General features: G+C 35.4%; 1 protein-coding gene across 2 annotated transcripts in view; it reads right to left on the bottom strand.

Annotated features, from left to right (window-relative positions):
• The window catches only part of xirp2b (xin actin binding repeat containing 2b), a 35938-nt gene that overhangs the window by 17771 nt on the left and 416 nt on the right, over positions 1-17751 (bottom strand). Inside the window, exons 2-3 of one of the 2 annotated variants that reach the window (XM_079880970.1) lie at positions 7253-7383; positions 3027-3155 (exon numbers count right to left, since the gene is read on the bottom strand). In XM_079880970.1, coding sequence (XP_079737096.1) covers positions 3027-3155; positions 7253-7309 — 186 coding nt within the window. In that variant the 5' untranslated portion in view covers positions 7310-7383. The remainder of the gene's footprint in view (positions 1-3026; positions 3156-7252; positions 7384-17751) is intronic. The other variant, XM_079880971.1, reaches the window with a different exon arrangement.

Here is a 17751-nt window from a genome sequence, read left to right as displayed (position 1 = left end):
ACAAACAAAAAATCTGCTGCTCATACAAAATTCTTTGTCCAATCAAATGATATCTAGAATAATGTCTTTCCTCCAAATATCACTTGCCTTTGAATATGAGGTAGCAAATCGGTGATGTTATTAAAAAGGGCTTTTGATAAATCCCTAACTTCCAGTTTAAAAAGGTAATGCATCAAAAGAAGAATGATAACTGTGCTCATCAAGCCTTTTCTCCTCCTGTCTCCGTTTGCCAGACTGGTTCATTATCAATTCTCAAAACTTAGACCCGAATCCAGCGTTTCAGGGTCAAAAACAATGTTTTAAATGTAACCCTCATGAAACCTAGTAGATGTTATGTTGAGGTCGGACAACTCACCTTATTTGTCAGTCACCTCATATTTTGTATTCTTTGTTGAAGAAAGGTAGATAATGCTCTGTGAATACTCAAGACTTGTGAATAAAAGCTTAATCTATTATAATTTGCATAGAAATGAGGTGTGTTTCTAATTTACTTTCAAGGCAAAATTATACTTTTTACTCGTATAATTTTTATTTAGACCTTCAAAGTACATATTTCAAAGGTCATTGTGGCTTAAATCCTCTTATAAAAGGCTTTTACACTACCATTCAAAACAGGGTTTTTTTTGTTTTGTTTTTTCAAAGAAATTATTATTAATCACCTTAATTTCTGTACTTTTTTAGTTGGATTTCTTTGTTGAATTCCTCTTCCTGTCCTTCCGAGTCAAATTACAAATCAATATCTTGTGGTTTGTGGTTAAATTGAACTTTGAAATTGAAAAAATAGAAAGGAAGACAATTACTAAATAGCTGTCATGACCAATGAATTTTTGGTGAAAAAAAGCAAAATCTATAATGAGCCTAATTTGCTTTTGCTTTTGCAGGGGAAAATGCTTTTGCAGGGGAAAATTATACTTTTTACAAATTTTATTTAGCCCTTAAGTGCATATTTCGCAGGTCATCGGTTGATCAAATATTTCCTCTTATAAAACGTTCTTCCTATAAAAAAACAAACAAAAAAGGATTTTCTTTGTTGAATTCCTCAAAGCCAATTACTAAATTTGGAAATGTATTGAGCATCCCACACTGAAGAAAAAACGAAAGCAGGCAATGCATACGCTCATTTAAAATTGTATATCAACCAGAAATTAGCAACAAGACTAAAAATGATTTGACATACAGTATATATATTATATTCCATTTGCAGATTCACGTCACATGACACAGTTTGCGTTTGAGAGACAGCTTTAGCGCACTTCAATGTTGGTGTGAAGAGAGCACATCTCCCACTTTCTCCTGTCATTCTGTATTCAGTGTGATTTTTTTTTTTCTCCATCAGTGAGCCGAAGCCACCCCGTCCCAGCAGGGGAGAGGAGAGGAGCACGCTCAGACTCACTGGGATGGATGGGTGGACTGGATTCAATTTGGATCGGCAGAGTTGGATTACACAGACTGTGACCAAAATTTATCTCCATTCTACTTCTCTCACTGCAAGCAGTATCTGATGCAAGCGCTGCATGCATAATATTAGCATGTGCCAATGCTAATGAGCCTCAGAAGCTTGGGAGAATCTATGCAGATACGAGAGGGTACAGATGGGTACAGATATGACTTGTTATAGTGTCAGATTTGGGGTTTTTGAGGAAGGTCAGCTGTAAGAGGATTAAGTCCTTGCACATCCACTCTTTAAGACTTGCTCACATGGAAATTGCATGCATGCTTGTAGCATTTAAACCCTGCACCAGAACTAAATCTAGCATCATTAGGGATGCCAACAAGCCAAAATGATACACAAGTGCCCGGAATTTAAGGGAATAGAATTGCAGTCCATATTAAATCATTTTGGGACTTTTTTTTTTCAATATACCGGCATCTCGCACCCAAACAGCTGAGAATGTTTCATTGAACTAGTTTTGCATCCAAGACTCAATGTTACAATTACAGATTAAAATGGAAAACTAAAGATGGATGTGAAACACCTTCAGGATTAGTTTTGGGACTTTAAAATGTACAAAAGCACTAAAAAGATTAACAAACGAGAAGTGTGTTTTTTTGTGTTCAGTCACAATTCTGTAGTGCTATAAATTGCCTGGGTAGAAACTAAACTGATATGTGTGTAATGATGTGTGACACTTTAGTATGACATTAAAATTCATTTAGTTTTTCAACAGATGCTGTATGGCAGAGAGTCAAAATCAAAGTGACTGCATCTCAAATGCATTTTAGCACATCATTCTTTCATATATACACATACATAGCGGCAGGCATATACTGTGACTGTAGCATTTCAAGAGTGGAAAGAAAAAGATTCAATATAATTCTATAAAACAACATATAAATATTATTGAAATTATTATTTTTTTAAACACGCTGGTTAGTTTCACATCCCCCCTCAGCAAATCATGCAAAAAAAATAAAAATAAATTTAATTTTGCTAAGCGTGCACATTCGTATTCATCAAAACGTTTGGTTGCATGTGGATGCAAAACATTGCGATACGACACTTGCTTGCTTTTATATTAACGTTAAAAAGTTTGGGGTCAATAATATGTTTTTGAAATGTTGCTTATGTTCAACAAGGCTGCATTTGTTTCATCAAACACAGTAAAAACACTGTGAAATTACTTAAAATAACTCTTATTGTAATATATTGTGATATATTATTTATTATGAATACAATATATTGTGAAATGTATGCTGTGAATTTAATATATATTGAAATATTTTCAACTTTCATCATCTTATTATTACATTTCTTATTAGTATCAATGGTGAAAACAGTTGTGCTGCTTAATATTTTTGTGGAAACCAGAAAATCTTGGATAAATAGAAAGCTCAAAAGAACAGCATTTACTTAAAATAGAAATCTTTTGAAAAATGTAAATGTCTTTAGTAATGTCTCACTGAATGTGTCCTAAACAAAAGTATTAATTTCTTTATAAAAAAAAAATAAAAAATTGCACTGACCCCAAACTTTTGAAAGGCAGTGCACAATATAAGTGACTAATTTGGGAGCTTCCACCACTGACCTGCACAGATCTGTGTGTGTGGTGAATCTGGGTGAGTGTGTGAGCCGAAGACATGCTCTCGCTCTCAAACTGTCTTCGGACGCTGGCCAGCCCTCCAGGCAGAGAACAAACCTCGGCGTCCTCCATGACCTGACGAAGAAACAGACAAAGACAGACCGGCCGCCCGCGTTGAAAACTCATGCTAAGCAGATTTATGCTTTTACAAGAGCTGCGAGATTATGGGAGGCAAAGTGTGATCACTTGTCTCTCGTCTTCATCCGCCATCCAACAAAAATATTCATATATTCATGAGACAATGCGGCTTACGCACACACAGAAGCACAGCTTCCAGCCTTTATCTCATTATCTCTGTGGCTTTACAAAATCACATTTTAAGATTTTGCATGACAGTCTCATTCGCATGGCATCCCGTATGTGGCCCTGATATTTGCTCAGCAATCCCGTTAACCCTTCAGTCGCCCCTGAATTGTTGTCTATGTGCACATGCTTTCTGCATTGTTTCAGCGTCTGCATTCGCTTAATTAAGAATGCATATCAATTAATGGCAAAAATGCACCACAAAATGATTGAATATTGAATGCAATTTGCAACTGAAAACCAATTCATTCATTCAACTCAATTCATATTGAAAACCATAAGTGTTATATGTAGGATACTATGATCTGTGACACTGCAATCCAGAAGCCTGAATCAGCTCTATAAAATGATGAAAGTGCTTGGCTACATTGCATCTGGATATATGCCCAGATATAACGCTCTTCATTTGATGTAGAACTCCTGCCATGACTAATGAAATACATAAATAAACATTTATCTTAAATATGAATGGAGTTTACTGCCTGACAGCAACAGTTAACATTAATTGCTGCAGGTGAACAATGCTTTTTGTGAATAAAAGAACAATCTGTGATGAGTCTAATTTGTGGTCGAGGTAAAATTATTGTTAGGTACATTCATAATGCTACAAAAGATTTATATTTCAAATAAATGCTGTTCTTTTGAACTTTCTATTCAAAGAACCCTGAAATAAAATCATAAAATAAAATCAAGACAACTGTTTTCAACATTGATGTTTAATGAGCAAATCGGCATATTATCATTGAGTAATGATGCTGAAAATTCAGCTTTGATCACAGGAATAAATTACATTTTAAAATATACAGGTGAAACTCAAAAAATGTGAATATCATGCAAAAGTTATTGTATTTCAGTAATTCAAATTAAAAGGTGAAACTAATATATTTAGAATACATAACTATATACACATGCATGATTATACTTTTCAGAGGGCCGACATTTCTGTATTTAAAATCCTTTTTTTTATTATTATTGATTTCAGGTAATATTCTATTTTCATAGTTTTCATAAGCTATAAGCCATAATCATCAAAATGATAACCTTTGCACGATATTCTAATTTTTCACCTGTATTCACACAGAAAACAGTTATTTTAAATTGTAATTAAATATATGACAATTTTATTGTTTTTACTGTGTTTTTAATGAAATAAATACACCATTGCTTTTTTATTTTTTTTATTTTTCTAAATCTTATCAACCCCAAACTTTTGAAGGGGAGAGTATACATGGTCCACAGATCTGACTTCATCTAAAGTGCCTTACTATAACCACGATTTTTGTTCACTTCAAACACTGAGAAATGAGTCGACATTATTCCACAAAAACTACCGGTGTATTTCAACTTGTACAAAAGCTGAAACAATAACTTTGCTGTACTTTTGACCCTCCTGTGGGGATCTGACCTCAACTGAGCACAGAGTGGACGTGCAGTGCTGTTTTTATCAGGCTTCTGGAGAGGTCCTGAACTCCCACTGGTTACCCATCAACACATTTCACTCTCACACTGACACAAAGCCACAGACAACAATGATGTCACTGTCCTCGCACATGAGCAGAGGCATTCGGCCCCGTCACCTACAGTAACTCAATGCTTTCTGTCACCCGGGGAAGAAAAACTGCACAATATTGCAACATTTTTGCCAATGATAAAGATGAAAAAGATGCATTGTGAATACACTGCTGCCTTGAAAACCCATTAAATATAGCATAATATCCCGGACAATAAAAAAGGGAATGTTTAAAGGGATAGATGACCCAAAAATGAAAAATTCTGTCAACATTTACTCACCCTTAAATTGTTCTAAACCTGCATCAAGTTCTTTCTTCTGTTGAACACAATATTTTTGCTGGTCCCCATTGACTTCCATAGTAGGGAAAAAAATACCATGAACGTCAATGGGGACCAGAAATTGTTTGGTCACCAACATTCTTCAAAATATCTTATTTTGTGTTCAGCACAAGAAAGAAACTCATACAGGTTTGGAACAACTTGAGGGTGAGTAAATGATGACAGAATTTTCATTTTCAGTTCAACTATCTCTTTAATTCTTCTAAAATAATTCACACAGTAACATCTAAATATTAGCAATTACTTCACTATACTCATTAAACGCTGTTATTTCAGAAGATCTGATTTTCACAAGGATAATTTCAGTAGAAATTAACCAAATGTTATTTTCAGCTTTTCAGAGCAAATTTGCCAAAAATGAAAGAATCAAATGTCAAAAACTAAACAGCTTGGCTAATAGTTTTTTTTTTTAAGCTTAAGCTAGAAAAAACAATTTCCCAACATATCAAGAAACATAATTCAGATAATATAAAAACACTCTACTGTTCAAAAGCTTGGGGTCAGTATGATTTTTTTAATGTTTAAGTCTCTTATGCTCACCAACGCTGCATTTATTTGATTAAAGATACAGTAAAAACAGAAATATTATGAAATATTATTACAATTTAAACCAACTGTTTTCTGTTTGAATATGTTTAAATGTGATTCAGTCAGGACCACTATCGTCAAATACGATTGATTGTTTTGGGCGAGAACTCCCTGCAATAACCCCCCTTAGGGTAAACAGAACAGAACCAACATGAATGTATTGCAGATATCATTGATTCAAGATTTTAAAGTACAACATATTTCGAGAATTTATTCTGATTCAAGGGGAATCAGAATGCCAAATCCTGACTGGACGAGAGGAGCTGGGGATGGAGGAGGGTAATCGCTCCTGAGAAACGCGATATCTGCTGATAATACTGAAGGAGCTTATACATGTAGACAGTGATAGGCGTCGTATTCCTATGGGTAGACGTGTCAGAGTCGGCTGATTAACGTGACCTGCAGAACTGACGCCACGCTTGATTTTATTCTTGATGGCAAAGCTGAATTTTCAGCATCATTACCCCAGTCTTCAGTGTCACATGATCCCTCAGAATTTTACTGTAACTATTGAACAATTTAATATGTATTCATTTATATATCTCTCTCAAAAAAACAACAACAACAACAACTTTGAAACGTTAGTGTATATCTGTGAAAACAAGTCTTATACTGCATCCTTTTGCTTCTCAATTTGAATGTCATGTTTGATCTCAGCTTCGGCATCTTGTGAGTCAAGGCCACTACCGACATCACTAAATTCAGTTTCTAAGAAACCTTTTTTAGGAGATTTAACCAGAACTGTCAAATCCTTGGAGAGATGAGATTTCTGCATAATGCACAGCCTACTGGAGTCTTCAAAAGTCCATTGCTTTTCTAATTCGTTTGGTCGCGCTCGTGTCCTCATCGCTGTGTTTGTCTGTCAATCCTTCTGTCTCTATTACTGCGACAAGCAGAGCAAATCAAACACACACTGCTTTCTATTGTGATTTGATGTACCACGCACCAATTACTGCATAAATCAATGAGTTTGGAATTATACATGAATTTGACACAGAGTGCGTTCGGTCCTCACACAGTGTTTAAACGCAGAACAGCCAGAATTTATCAGCTTTGATCGTTTGCTCTAATGAGACGCTGACATAACAAGTTTGCGTGCCGCACAAGTGCCTCATTTGCGTCATTGAAATTATATTGGCTGATCAATCTGATGGCACTCAGACAGCTGGATGGGAATTGCTGAGTAAACAGCGTTAGTCTTTCCAACAGAAGCTCTTAAGGCTTGTCTAAATATGACTGATGGCTGAAAGTGATGGAGCTGGATCACTTAACCCCCGCTTACACCTGGTATTAGCATCCATCTTGAGCGATTCGCTCACAAGTGGTCACCTGACACCGATCGCTGTTTACTCCTGGTATTTACATCTTAAATGAGTCTCCTATGATCGTATCGGATTTCAACCGTGTGTGTGTGTGTGTGTGAAGCATACCGTGCTGGAGAAGCCTGTTTTGTCCTGTTTGGAAACAGCCACCTGGTATACAGCCATGCGGTTCTTCAACGGGACGGGTTCGGGGTGAGCGCTCTCTTCAAGAGCACCTGTCCTGGATTCTGCAAAGCTGCCTACAGGTGTAAATACATCAACAGACAAAATAAACAAATTACATTTGTATATTGTCTTAAGAAAAAAAGAGTGGTGCTTGCCTGTGCAGTATTTCTTTTAAATCACCACCATAATGCTAGGGTGTCCTGGGTGGATAACAAGGCTGTGTTTACACTGGCACCAAAAATCTGATTTTTTTACATCCGATCTGAGCCACTTCCAAATGTGATTTAAATCAGATACATATCCAGGATCTGGACATCTGACCTACGTCTAAACACGCATATCCGATTCCCCATTGAATCCCCAAGTCGTGGGCGACATGTTTGCCCAAAAATTCATATTATGAAGCAGACGTGCCTGTAAGCGCTCACACTAAAACTAACAGCTTTTTTTTTATACTGAGGTGGGAACTTTACAGTTAAGAAATTGTGCACACACAGAAACATTCAAGAGCGTAGAAACAGGTTTTCAACCTTTGACCTGTGAATTTTATAAATAAAACAGCTTCGCTACTGAAAGCTACATTATATTTCTCAGCCATGAGGTGATACATTTGCTGTTTTTGTAAATAAACTAACAAGCATAGTTACATACAGACGCACGCTGTAATCCACACTCACAATCTCCCTCTCTCCCTCTCTCTCTCTCTCTCGCTCGCTCGCTATAACTGATTCAAATTCATTCAAATAAAAACAATTTTTCAACGCTACTTTTCACTTCAGAATTCTAGATCTAATGAGCCGTAGATAAAATAACAAACGAAAATTACCTTTATTTTCTGGTCTATATCGGTTCAGTCACATTTTGCGCTGCAAACATCCATGACAGCTTTTAACTCATCCATGCTGGCAAATAGGGTATGAGGGAAGATGCCCCCCTTAAGAAAAAATGTGCATTTACTTTTAAACTGTAACATATTTAGATATAAGTTTAGCATGGGGAGGATGGTGATGCATCAGTCAATGTGTTTTTGTAGGGAAAAATATATATTTGCTAATTTAGGTGTTACAATACAAAGTGTAAAATTATTCAAAGTGGCCATCTTACCCTACTACTGGGGTAAGGAGCCCCCCTTGGCATATATATATAATTGATATAATTCTTATTAATATTTTTATGTGTCAATGTAAAATACTAAATCAACTATTCTTTTTAAAACTGATTTTAGACAAGTTAGTTGAATAATTGAATAACCGATGCCAGACAAAGCAGAATCCCAGTAAGAGAGATTCATCTGAAAGGTACAATTATTATGTGACTTGTGTATGTAGGCATATGAATATTTACATATTTAATTGCCCATTTTTTAATTGAAGATATGTCATAAAAGCAACACTGTGAATGCAAATTGTATAATTTCACTCAACTAACCTGTAGGTTTTAATGAAGGCAGAAATGTCTGAAATGTACATCTAAATCATGGAAATACTGAATAATAACCCTGTTAATTACAATAATTATTAAATGTAGAAATAACACTGTTTTCCAGAGACACAAAATTAGACCAATTAACCTCAAAACGGCTTCGGTTGATTAAATCTCACAAAAGTTGATATTCAGATGAAATGACAAAATTAAATCAAAACAAAAGTGCTGAGATGAGATTTTGTGCCATCTATGGTCAGAGAAAAAATTAAGGTGGGGGGATCATCTCACCCCAAATGACCCTAATAAAAGCCACCCGACGTGAATCATATATAAAAAAAAATAGTATACGGCCAGTCAAACGTATATGGTCAAAAGATCCGATCTGTGCATTAAGACTTGCAGTGTAAACGCAGCCTTAGGGGTTGACTAGGATGATCTGGGTTTTACTTATTGGCCCAGGACAAAAGCTGATTAGAGAAATCATTCAGGTCTGCAGCACAAAGTGTGAAGGATGAGTTACATGCAAAAGTTCAATACTTAGTGTAACAATACTTTGTTCAAACCTGTACATTTCAACAATACTAAAAGCGATCCTTGACTTGGCAAACACTATACCAGGTCATTAATTCATAAAAGCAAGATTAACCGCAGGGCATATTTATACAGAGTCAAAAGATTGTTCTACGATTTAATCCTTGATGAATATATAAATCTCCAGAGCTGTATTACTATTTGACATTTTAACCACAGTCCGCACTTTGTAAAAAACAACACTTAAATGAATGCACCAGTTTTTTTTAGGTGGAATGTGATGTGAAAAACTTCAATAAAGACTGATTACAGCAATCTGGGAGTCATACAGTGGCTTCATTAAGACTTTAATTGTGTTGCTCATTAAAAAAAGGAGATGAATTGCTTTATCCACAACAAATGACAGTTCACTAATGACTCGACAATAAAATGACAACATTCTGCACTCGGCAGCCGGGCTAAATTGAATAATCAGGAATGCTATTCAGTATTCAGCCAAGCGCCGTACAAGGAGTTCATATTCTTGGATGCGGAGCAGATACGTGCCTAATATCACATGTGACCAGAGGTCATATTTGCAAAGGTCAAATAGATGGCCCCACATTTAACTGCAAGAGTTTGCATATCTACACAGGACGCAATTCCAGCTAAGACAACAGACGATCCGTCATAGCTGTCTCAAAGGCCAGACACCTCCGAGTCGTTCCAGGATGAAGTCACGCTGTATTTCTAACAAGCTTAAACATAGCCGGAGGTAAGACCTTAATGGGAGACGTTGCGAGGTGGTGGAGAAACTTTCATAACCTAAGGCTGTCTCGCTTCCATCCAGGAGCATCACAGAGATCAATTACACCGCCAGCACATCACTAACCCAAATAAACGTTGTCGAATATGAAAATGTGGCTGCTGTAAAATCTCATTAAGGTAATGAGCTGTTGGCATCTCGAACAGTTTACGCATCAGAACCGAGCTTCTAATCCCACCCTCTGTGTTAGCACATTTATATTGATGTATAGGCAAAGCAACACGCGCTAATGTGGGTGTACGACTACCCAATTCCTCTGAAGGACTCAAATTTGAACTGACTAAGGGGTGTATAATAGCTTGTCACATGTGATTGAACTTGTTTCTGACATACAGCCCAGCTGATGCAATTCTGCATTAGCTCTATAAGCTCTGTACCAAAAAATAGTGAGCCATCTACCTAAACAGCATTTCATGTATCCTGACTGTTATATAATGCACTGCAATGAGCTCAGAGAACAAAACACACACAAAAATCCACCAAAAATGTTGAGAGAACTGTCAATAATTAAATTAATACACAATTAATCGACACATACAGTTCAAATTAATTCTTAAATTATTTTACCAAATATTAGTATCTATTTGGCAAATTAAAATACTATACTATACTAATACTAATATTTGTGTGTGCATTTTTGTGTGGCAGTTTTGGAACAGAGCTTATAATTCTATATTAATTTTATATTATTTATTATATTAACTTATATATTAGTTTAAAGGGTAGCTTTGATTTTTTTATAGATCAGGCACACTCTCAAATAGAACACTTTAAAAAAAAAAATAAGAAGAAAGATCTTTTTCTGAAGATAGCAATTAAAATGAATGCGCTCTGGATGTGTTAGCAAATGCATGAATATGAGATGCGGTATGGCTTTTATTTGTGTTTCGTTATTAGGAAAACCATTCACAGCACTGACAGCAGCATTGTGGGAAATGCTTTGGTGTCTTCATTAGAGTGACAGTCTAAGCTGGGAATCTGATGACATGCCAGTAAATGAAATATGTTCAGGATGAGGATGAGTGCAAGAATCTGTAGCTTGTTTATGCTGGTGAACTATTCATATCAAACACAACACACACAATATATATATATATATATATATATATACAGACTAAGTTTTGTCATGAAACACTAAATGGCGCAGGAGTGTGTCAGTGTATTTATTGAGAGTAATTGGCAGCAATCAACAGCGGCAACGTAGCAGATCTATTCCGCCAAGACCAAACACATTAACATGGTCATATCCATTACCATGCTAAATTCTCAAAGAGTTGTCATGAAAGAAATATATATTACAACAGTTCTTTTGCATGACTGTTAAGAGAACTGGAGAGTAAAATCTGCTTAAAAAAAATAAAAAAATAAAATTCCAAAAGGTCAATAAATCTCATTATCTCCTATTTAAAAATAAGCTTCAATTTCTTTCTGCAAACCATAATTTCTAATTTTATTTCTTTTGATTTTGGACTGAAAAATAACCAAGTAATTTTCCTGACAGGTTTTGTGAGATTCACCCAGTTATAATCTTACAACATCCATTATAGAGTGCACTAATGGTTGGCGACTGTCTGCAGTTGCAGTAAAAGCAGCGGGGCCGATCTTTCCATAAAATGTTGTACTCAGCAAAACAGACTCTTCATTAACTTTTAACGATTTCGTTCCATTTAAAGACTTATTTATGGCACTGAAGCATTTCTTAAATAGGTACATAAAGATGAATAAAACGCATGTGTCATGTGGCGTGTTTTGGGTTCACTTCTGTATAAACGTGCTGGCAGCCCAGGTTTTTTAATGGTCTAAAAATGAAATATACGCTTTAATGGCTCTGAATACTGAGATACAGTGTTTGGTCAGGCATTACCACTGTATGTGTTCCTATAAGTTATTCCAGTGTCACATTTAGTAATTTCATTTACTTACTTAATTATTTGTCATGCTGCAGAACCTTTTATCTAAAGCTTAAAGCACACTTATTATCCCCCAAGAGCAACCTGGGGTTAAGTCCTTTGCTCAAGGGCACTAAGGAGTTTCATGCATCATCTCTTGTGGGTTTTGAGTCTACAACCAAGCAGTTTCCAGCCTGATCATTTAGTATTATGCTATACACAACCTCTTTTTTACTTCAGTATAGTGCATATTTCTATGAAACAGGATTTTCAACGAGTCAAAATGGAAGGTACTGTACTTGATGTAATCTTTCAGGAATGCATGGGATAAAGAAAAGTGGGCATTACATACCAGAATGGAGTCACGTGGTTAGAGGAGAATCTGCGCTCACACTGACAGTGATTAAATCTCCAGAGAACTCCAATATCTGCACTCCTCCCACAGTCACCGCATCCCTTTGCTGCTTATTTGATTATTATGAAGATAATCTGCAGGGCTCAACACTAAGATTTTTTTCTATTGGCCAGGTCGAGCCAGTGGTTCAAAATGTTACTTGCCCCACCCCAAAAAAGTAATAAATAAATAAAATAAAAATAGACCTAGTTATTGTTTTAGTTGTTTTTGATCCATGTAACCTTAAAAAACAAGGTTATGACGCCTAAAACTACTAGCCAAATTTCGAATATTGTAAAAGACGGTCAGTAATAAAATAATAACAAATTACGAGCAATAGCACAAATAAATACAACAGAACACACATACAAATGAAATAAACAGTTATTTTTTGTAGGTCTACAAGATTTTCAGGTACAGAAATAGTAATCAAATGTAAAACATGACTGCATTGTCTTCACTATATAAATTTAGATTAACCATTATTACAGTTATTCAGTCAAGAGCAGTGAGTGATCTTTTATTTATTTTTTGATTAACATAAAAACAGACAGCTGCAGGAAAATTAGGCTTCTGTCACTTTAAGAGACACACGGATCTAATATACTGTTACACATGCATTTTAGCTCTCACATGTTTAAGTTTACTTAAAGCAACACTAAGGAACATTTTTTTACCTTAGAATAATGTTTCCAAAATCGTATCAGTGGATCATCAAGTCGTAACAGGGTGAAAGGCACTTCTGGATTCACTTTGCAGTCCTATATCTGCTATCTGCACTATGCAAACCGGGTCGCGTTTCTGTAGTTCGAATGAGACATAAGAAAACTACAATTTTAACTTGCTTTACGTCAAGCGTTACAATAGTCATTATTTAGTTTTTCTTTGTTTCTGATGTCGCAATACATCATACTTTCATAAAATCATGCAACATACTCTACCTTGCCTGTGGACATCGTTCATTCCAAAGCCGGCGCTGGATAAACAGCGAGCGTGCGTGCGACGGTAGGCTGCGGTAGGCTAAATTATTTGCGCTTTGGATGTGTGTGTCTGCGCACACAAAACTTATCAGTCTAGTTTGGTTTCTGTTCTGTTCTGTGTCGGGGTTCGGACGTTCATGTTCTGCATGTTTGTCTTCTGTTGTGAGCAGGCGGTTTCGAGTCCACTCGGGCCATTTTATTATATATTGTATTCCATATATGTGACCCTGGACCACAAAACCTGAAAGCTGAATAAATAAGCTTTCCATTGATGTATGGTTTGTTAGGATAGGACAATATTTGTCAGAGATACAACTATTAGAAAATCTTTATACTTGTCCATTTATGTTCACGATTGTGCTGCATTCACTCACAAAAATAATTTTTTTATATATTTAAGGTAGGAAATTTACAAAATATCTTTATGGATCATGATCTTTACTTAATATCCTAATGATTTTTGGCATAAAAGAAAAATCGATAATTTTGACCCATGCAATGTATTGTTGGTTATTGCCACAAATATACCCGTGCGACTAATGACTGGTTTTGTGATCCAGGGTCACATATTTCAAAAGAAATGCCTAATTATTGAGGTACTGATTCAAGAACTGAAAAAATAAATGAACAAAAATATGTTTGAGCTATATCACCCAGTCCTATATATAAAATATCCCCAAAAAGGTATCAAAGTATCAAAATAGCAGTAATCGTCCAGCCCTGAAGCCAGAAGACATTTCTAAAAAGCACAGCAGCCACATGATGCACGATCATGGGTGGTGGTACATAACATCACTGGGTATAGAGTAGTCTATTTTAGCCGTGCTGGCGTCGGGGGTATGTTGGTGTAAACCCATCAACCTGTCAAGTAGGATGAGCAACCACAGACATCCACCACCCAAAATAAGCCTGGTAACAGCTACTTTTGCTCTTCAAAGCATTTAAAATGCGGCTCTGTGTTGGAGAAGATGATGGAACATCCTTGTTCTTCATATTTAGGACAGCACTCTATATGGCATGCTTAGCTTACTATCAAGCTTGCGCTGGTTGAAATCTTTCACCCTGAGATCGCACGGATCCACACGCTTTAAAAGTGTCAACAATCCGGGGCTATCTTGTAATGAGTTATGAACAGTCCAGAGCTCACATGACAGGAAAGTGAAGTAATCTAGGCGCCAAGTAGCCGCAAAAATAAATCTAACTTATTTTAAACCAGGGTGACTGGTGGGGTCGGGTTTCTGAGGGAGAGCTGAAGAGAGTTAGAAGATCCACAATGTGATGTACTGAACGTTGATTTAACTCAAATGGAAGGGTTTTATGAAAGTGCAACAATACAGTCTTTATATGAACCATATATATCAGTGCTGAAGATTCTACCTTGCTTAAACTTTAAAGGTAAACTGCAATCAAACTAAATGTTTGGAAAAAATGGTTCACTACACTAGAAATGAACAAGCGATCAGAGCATTTATCTGGCACAAAACCAACAAGGATCTCAGTTAAGGTGACAGCATTAAACAGTATTTGAACATAAAGAGCACGTTTACACGACAACGATGTGCTAAAACCTGAATTTATTTTGTCAAAATGATCCCTGTCCACATGGATCCGTAAAAGTGACTAAAAACGCTGTATTATTCAAGCCAGGCCAGTCGTTGGCAATGTCACTTTGTAAAGAAAAACTACAAGCCTATAGACTGAACACGTAATATGCATGACATCACTGTTTTCACAAATGTGTGTGTTTTTTTACACGAAGACAATAAAGGTATCGGTTTCAAAAACTTGCAATTTGAAACCCGTTTTCAAAAGTTTGCGTTTTCAGGCCCACACAAAACACTACTGTCGTGTAAATGAACACCCAAAGCACGTAAAAAGTTTTCTGTTTTTATTTGTGTCATATAAACGGCCCCTTAAATTAAATACAATTAATAAAACCAACAAAAAAATGCAACCAAGGCAAAAACACAGATTTAACTTCTGTAAATGTTATGCTATAAAGCTGTAAAATTCAGTTTCAAAAAATAAATGAGTGAATCTGTTGTTCTTCTATTGTTTATTTCTTAAATGTTTAATTTATAGTACATGAGCTCTCTAAATAAAACAATTCACAAAAATGAATTATACATCTCAATGCATCTTATGAGAGAGAGGGACTTTGTAAGAGAGCACATTTTATTATTATCTCAGCTTGCTCGGTTATAAAAATGCATATGCAATACAACATGCTGACAAATAACATATACTACACTAGTACAACAACAAAAGTTAGCATTAAATCAAAATTAACCAAAGAAACTTATAACCACATATTTGTCTTGTAGATTAATTGGTGCACTTTTTTTTTATTATTATTAAAATGCAATCCTCCTGCATTTCTGAAACAACTTTACTTCATGACTGACGTCACAAATCCCTCATACTTTTCAAATCTGGCCCTAAATGTGTACAGTAACATCACAAAGTGTTACAGTGATATTTGAATGCCTCTAAGTATAAAGAAAGAGCTTGTGGCGCCCCACTGAACACCTCAAAATGCCTTCTCATAAAAAGCAATCCCTATTTCAATGTTTGTCACGTTGAAAAAACTTTTTGAGAGCAAGTGAAATTAAATTTGTAAAGTCAATTTTGTTATTTGTTGCAGAAAGAGTGAGGTTAAAAGAGAGAGAAAACAAATTTACAGGCAATTTCAAGACAGTGACAGAATTGATCAGGTGAAAAAGAGACAAACAACTTCTTAATGAGAACCTTGTGTTTTCGGTCATTAAGACAGAGCCTAGAGTCTGACATCAGTCTGGAGGAAGATTGCTGGCGGTTCAAGCAAAGCAGGTTTATGACCAATTCAATAAACAGCTCAATATGGAATTTCACAGCAAAATGAAAAAGCTTTTATTCCCAAACACTGTAGAAACTACATATGCCCGAGCAAAACTGACTGCCACGATGCTAGAGTGTAACTGAGTGGTTGTCAGGGTGTTGCTAAGGGGTTTTTACTCTCAAGGCTCTCTTATATTCTGGGGCCAGTGTCATAAACATATATGTTAAGACTTTATGTTAAGACTCTATCTTAAAGGGATAGTTCACCCAAAAATGAAAATTCTGTCATTATTTACTCTCCCTCAAGTTGTTCCAAACTTGTATGAAATTCTGTCTTGTGTTGAACACAAAAGAAGACATTTTAAAGAATATGTAACCAAACAGTTTATGGACCCCACTGACTTCCATAGTACTTTTTCTCTCTCAATATTATGGAAGTCAATGGGGTCCATCAACTGTTAGGTTACCAATATTCTTCAAAATATCTTCTTTTCTGTTCAGCAGAAGAAATAAATTCATACAGCTTTGGAACAACTTGATGGTTGTTGTTGATTGTTACTTTTGGGTCAACTATCCCTTTAAGAACTAGCATGATCAACTACAGTAGCGGTTAGCCAAGGGGCAAACAGTATTACTTTTCAGAATCAACTTAGACGTGTCTAAGTTTTTATGTAACTGGCTTAAAGGTATGAGCAGTCTTAAAGGAAAATTTATGACTAACTTGTAAGACTAGGCTAAGCAGTTTATGGCCGCTGCGGGTCAGTAGATATGGCTCAATGCAAGTCTGTGGGGGTTTGTCATCTATTTTATCATCCACTAGGTGAAAATCAGATTATTGTAAAAGAAACAGCTCACCTCTCCTCAACAAACCGCACGATTACAATGCCCAGGACACACTCAAGATAGAAGACAAATTCGTCTAACTTTTATATTTATGCTTAGGGGGTTTATTAGCAAATACCACTAATGACTTCAAACAAACTTATTTGAATATATGCAAAAAAAAAAAAAAAAAAAAAAAAACTGCTGTTTATTTACAGTATAGCAAAAAGCAGAACACCTTTTTTCCTTTAATAGTTCATAAATGTGTCTGACAACTGGTATAATAATACTAATAATGCTAATATTAATCATAGAAAATTAAAATTCTATTAAAAAATATGCATTAACATATAATAATAATAATCATATATTACATATAAATTATAATATATAAGTAGATATGAATACAATAATGATAATAATAAATAATATGAAATAACTAGTAACAATAGCAGCAATAATAACAATAATAATCATGATGATAATGAATAACATATAAAAAATAAATAAGAATAGTAATAATACCAATAATAGCAATAATGATAATATTAATAATAATTATTATTTAATTACATACAGTATAAATTAATAACAATATATACAAAAAACACAACCAACAATGATATAATTAGGACCAATTACTCAGAGGAGGCTCTTCTTCAAGTTCTTAAACAATCATTAACAGAATCGCTCTACTCTCATCTCTGTACAGCAAACACCTGCACATCTTCTACTTCTAATCACAAAGCAAGCACTATTTACTAGAGTAATGTCTCTTC

The sequence above is a fragment of the Squalius cephalus genome (genome assembly GCF_949319135.1).
Source record: "Squalius cephalus genome assembly, chromosome: 9".
Lineage (NCBI taxonomy): Eukaryota > Metazoa > Chordata > Actinopteri > Cypriniformes > Leuciscidae > Squalius > Squalius cephalus.
This window is presented reverse-complemented; position numbering and strand designations above follow the sequence as displayed.